The 5,000-nt window shown below is 49.3% G+C and overlaps 1 protein-coding gene across 2 annotated transcripts in view; it reads right to left on the reverse strand.

The window, feature by feature from the left end:
• col4a6 (collagen, type IV, alpha 6) overlaps positions 1-5,000 on the reverse strand; it is an 87,597-nt gene that overhangs the window by 19,036 nt on the left and 63,561 nt on the right. For both annotated transcript variants that reach the window (XM_030338532.1, XM_030338531.1), the window contains exons 12-22: positions 4,595-4,636; positions 4,313-4,402; positions 3,938-3,991; positions 3,339-3,401; positions 3,197-3,241; positions 2,629-2,682; positions 2,309-2,378; positions 2,062-2,169; positions 1,801-1,950; positions 1,110-1,205; positions 1-139 (exon numbers count right to left, since the gene is read on the reverse strand). The exon at positions 1-139 is cut by the window's left edge and continues 19 nt beyond it. In XM_030338532.1, coding sequence (XP_030194392.1) covers positions 1-139; positions 1,110-1,205; positions 1,801-1,950; positions 2,062-2,169; positions 2,309-2,378; positions 2,629-2,682; positions 3,197-3,241; positions 3,339-3,401; positions 3,938-3,991; positions 4,313-4,402; positions 4,595-4,636 — 911 coding nt within the window. The remainder of the gene's footprint in view (positions 140-1,109; positions 1,206-1,800; positions 1,951-2,061; positions 2,170-2,308; positions 2,379-2,628; positions 2,683-3,196; positions 3,242-3,338; positions 3,402-3,937; positions 3,992-4,312; positions 4,403-4,594; positions 4,637-5,000) is intronic.

Consider the following 5,000-nt stretch of genomic DNA (forward strand, 5'->3'; position numbering starts at 1 on the left):
GTGTATCCGGGGGAGCCGGGGTCTCCCGCCTCGCCCTTCCGTCCGTATCCACCGGGGATGCCGTCCAGCCCGGGGGGTCCCTGTGACCCCGGGTACCCCCTGGAGCCCCCCCCCAGACACGCGCAGTCTCCATTCTCTCCTGGGGGAGGAGAGAGGAGAGGAGAGGAGAGGAGAGGGGGAGGAGAGGGGGAGGAGAGAGGAGAGGTGAGGGGGAGGAGAGGGGGAGGAGAGAGGAGAGGTGAGGGGGAGGAGAGAGGAGAGGGGGAGGAGAGGGGAGGGGGAGGGGAGGAGAGAGGAGAGGGGGGGAGAGGAAAGGGGGAGGAGAGAGGAGAGGAGAGAGGAGAGGGGGAGGAGAGAGGAGAGGAGAGGGGGAGGAGAGGAGAGGGGGAGGAGAGGGGGAGGGGAGGAGAGGGGGAGGAGAGGGGAGAGGAGAGGGGGAGGAGAGGAGAGGGGGAGGAGAGATGAGAGGAGAGAGGAGAGGAGAGAGGAGAGGGGGAGGAGAGAGGAGAGGAGGGGGGGAGGAGAGGAGAGGGGGAGGAGAGGAGAGGGGGAGGAGAGGAGAGGGATGGGAGGAGAGGGGGAGGAGAGGAGAGGGATGGGAGGAGAGGGGGAGGAGAGGAGAGGGGGGAGAGATGAGTGAGAGGGAGGAGTGCAAATAGGAAAGCGGGATGGGAGAGAGATGAGTGAGAGGATGATAGAGGGGTGAGTGATGAGGGAGAGGATGATAGAGGAATGAGAGGGGATGATAGAGGGGTGAGTGATGGGGGAGAGAGGGATGACAGGGGAGGAGGGTAATGACATAGGGAGAGGAGGGAGTTGACAGCGAGATGAAAAGAGAAAGATGGATATTAGAAGTCATGTGAGTTATATAAGTGGGAAGTGGAATATACTGTTTGTGTGTGTGTGCATGTGTGTGTGTGTATGTTTGCGTGTGTCTGTGTGCGGGTATGTATGTTTGCGTACGTGTGTGTGTCTTTATGTTTGCGTATGTGTATGTATCTGTGCGTATGTGTATGTGTGTGTGTCTTTATGTTTGCGTATGTGTATGTGTGTGTGTCTTTATGTTTGCGTATGTGTATGTGTCTGTGTGAGTGTCTATGTGTGTGTACCTTTGTGTCCTCTGTAGCCAGTACCACCAGGGGGGCCTCGGACTCCAGGCTGGCCAGGGGTCCCAGGAATAGACACCGGAAAACCGGGACTAGTAGCTGTAACACACACACACACACACACACACACACACACACACACACACACACACACACACACACACACACACACACACACACACACACACACACACACACACACAAACAGCCCCACAATATCATTGTTAAAAGGTAAGCCTACATTTTCAGGTTGTCTGTTGCAGTGTAAACATGTCTTTCTATCCTGACAGATCTCTAGAGATGGATAGATAGATTGATGGATAGATGGATTAATTCGGACAGTATTATGTGCAGTTTGGTTTTGTTGTCAGTTCCACAACTTTATGAAACAACGGCACCCCCTAGTGGTGAGATGGGAGAACAGAGGCTCGGAGTGGATGAACCTTCGCCGACAAGATCAGCCGGTGTGAGACGTCTTCAGGGTTAGAAGATGCCAGTTGGGATCTGTCGTTGTTTGTATCGCTTTTCGTTTAGGTGGGTGTTGCTGTCTGGATATCGCCATGGCGATGTGAGGGAAACGATGGCCGCTTGGTGGCTATACCTGAAGCGGTTGACCTTTACAGCGGGGGAACGACCCCCTAGGGATGTCATTGCAGAGGTCAGGGGTCACGCCCTGACCTTCCAGGGGTCGTACCTGTGAGCCCGGGGGGGCCGGTGGGTCCTGTGAGACCCCGAGGTCCTGGGTTCCCGGGCCGACCCTCGGGGCTGTAAGACGGTCTCCCAGGGTTACCTCTCTCTCCCTTGGGGCCAGGAGTCCCGGGGAAGCCCGGTAACCCGGGGCGATCTGAGATGGACAGAGGGGGTGGGGGCGATGGACAGACGGGTTATGATGGACTGATCCAATGATCGGTGAAGAGATTTATTCAGTGTGTGTGTGTGTGTGTGTGTGTCCTACCGGATCCGAAGCTGGGTGCTGGTATTCCAGGGGATCCGGGGTAACCGCTGGGTCCCTGGTCGCCACGGGGGCCGGGATATCCATCCAAACCGGGGTCACCTGGTGGACCTGTACCCAATCAGCAGGGGGGAAGGAAGTGAGGAACAGGAAATACAATACACCCAGGGAGAAGGGAGTATGTGCTTGTCTGGGTATTTTTGTGTGTGTGTGTGTGTGTATGTGCGCACACACAAACACACACACACACCTTGAACTGAGGTCCCGCGGTTGCTGGAGTAGGTCGGTGGTCCTGGTGGTCCTGTGTCTCCTTGGTCGCCCTGACAACGAAGAGAAGACTGTCAGCAATACCATTCTCACATAGCAACGCACACACACACCAGTCATCAACAGAAAGGTTACAAGTCACACAACACCCTCCAGTGTGTTTAAAATAATTTAATTCAGCAGTTAAGCCTTCACAAAACAACTCGGTCCAAAATGAGTTCACAACAAAATAACGTAAACGACATTACTGTCATCTGGTGGTAAAAGTGAGGTACTGCAGGCATGCCGCAAATATATGATCACCTTGGGTCCTATGTATCCGGGTTGCCCTGGTTGACCGTTGTTTCCTCTGTATCCCTGTGTGGAAAAATAACAAGCATTAATAATCAATGAAGTTTTATGATTAAACTCAGCTGTGTAACCCCTTCTATATAAAATTTGGCTATATTATAACTAGAGCAATGTAGATTATATATCTTCTATCCCTTTGGGTTCTTCTGTCTCTATTTTTCAAAGACGTAGCACATGAAGCAGTTTCTTATTTGATTAATTGTATGTACTCGCGTTATTCTGGCATTTCTGGGTTGAATCTTCGACACTAATTGTATATCACTTCTGATTAAAGTGGCAACCTAATAATGGTAATGTAGATTAGATGGGTACTAAAAAGTAGCACATATAACAATATATAATAATATGAGATATATAAGTAAAATACAATGAATGAAGTGGACTCAATACATAAACAAATAGGAAGAAATTCCCAATAAAATAAAAAAACAATGTGCATATTCATTGAACTAACTCAACAATCCTGATCATTTGTAGTTTTATGTTGATCATTTGTATTGTGTATTTCTCCACAGTTTACCTGCTGTCCTAGTCCACCGGGAGGGCCGTTAAAACCGGAAGGTCCCTGTTGGGAAGCAGAGACACGCTTTGTTAATGAGAATGTCTTAGAAAGAAAACGTGTTGATTTAGCTCCTTTTATTTTTAAGTTTATAAGTTTTTACCCGTCCGCCGGGGTATCCAGGAATTCCCTTCTCCCCGACCTCACCAGGAAAGGCAAACGGACCCTGAATGACAGTCAGAGACACACAGGGACAACTCTAAACACAGTGGACATCCTCTGACCACATTGGAACAACCCGGTGTCCAAGGTTAAATTCCTCCAGGCTGATGAGTGAAATCACAGAAGGACTTTTACTTTGGAAACCAAAACAACAACAATCTCCATTGCATAAATCCATTGCATTTTCTTTTTAAACGGACTGCATTTATACAGAGCTTCTCTCCCCAAAAGCCAATGAACGTGCTTTACAATATCGCCTAACGTACGCATTAGAACACCCATTAATACAGCCATTCACACACCGACGGCGGCGCATGGCCACCGAGCAAGGGCACGGTCAGCTCGTCAGGAGCAGTCAGGGTGTGGTCTCTCACTCAGAGACACCAGTCGACACTCAGCGCGGAGGAGCCGGGGAGCGAACCAGCAACCCTTTCGGTGACCAGTCACCACCCCCTACCTCCTGAGCCACACGCCAACAACATATCCTTCTATAAGCTGAACGAATGATGCTCAAAACAAAGTGAAGGTAAGACCACGTACGGGGGCACCTGGTCTCCCTGGATACCCACGGCGACCTTGATAACCTGGATCGCCCTGAAAGAGAGAGAGAGAGAGAGAGAGAGAGAGAGAGAGGGACAGAGAGAGAAAGTTTAGAATTTGATAGGAGTTACATTTTATTGCTGTCACAGCAGAGAAGCTTCTACAGTGAGAATGGCATGCCAATTACGCAATTTGACTGATGACTGTTGAAAACTATGTAGGAATGATAGGCATTTTTTCTGAAGGTGATGATGAACATGCATGAACACACACAGACATGTGGATGCCATGTATGGGTGTGTCTTAGGTCCTTCTCTCTCCTACTGTGCAGTTGCCCCAGGGCACGTGGGAAGCTGGCCCTCTCCTGCTAGTTACCTGAGCTCCTTTGTAGATGGTTAGAATCCCTCCTCCCATCTGAGAGCCGTCGCCGTGGGTACCGCTGGGCCCGGGCAGACCCAAGTCTCCCTGGATACCGAAACACACAGCGATCAGCCAATCAAGAGGGGGAACATAGGCAGGGGGGCGGGAACCAGGAAGTGGAACAAGGTGAGAGTCGAGGTAGATGGAGAACGAGTAAAGAAGAGGAGGATTGAAAATGATATAAATATAGATGTAGATTAAGTAAGAAAAACATAGATGGTGCGCGTGTGTGTTTACCTTGTCTCCTCTCTCTCCTTGTAAACCAACACTGTGACTTCCCTGTGAAACAACAAGTTTGCAACCAACCACAATTAAATCAGTTATAATACTTCAAATACTCCCATCACAGCTACAAATACTTCACGGGAAAGTCATTCAAACTTAAACGTGCATCAAGTATTATAATATTAAGATAATTGTCAAATAATAAGTAATAAAAATAGTTCTGATACTCATATTATTACTACTGTATATATTTGGAGGTGAGAGAGATAAAGGTAACACTAACAAATGTTAACAGCAATTTGAACAGAGTAGAGCGACATCACGCCCTGGTGGTGAGATGGTGTAACAGCAACTATCAGTAGGCCAGGGTTACCATCTACCTTCCAGTACAGTTAAAACCCTATACCGCCACCTCATG

Source organism: Gadus morhua, chromosome 17 (genome assembly GCF_902167405.1).
Source record: "Gadus morhua chromosome 17, gadMor3.0, whole genome shotgun sequence".
In the NCBI taxonomy this organism is placed as follows: domain Eukaryota; kingdom Metazoa; phylum Chordata; class Actinopteri; order Gadiformes; family Gadidae; genus Gadus; species Gadus morhua.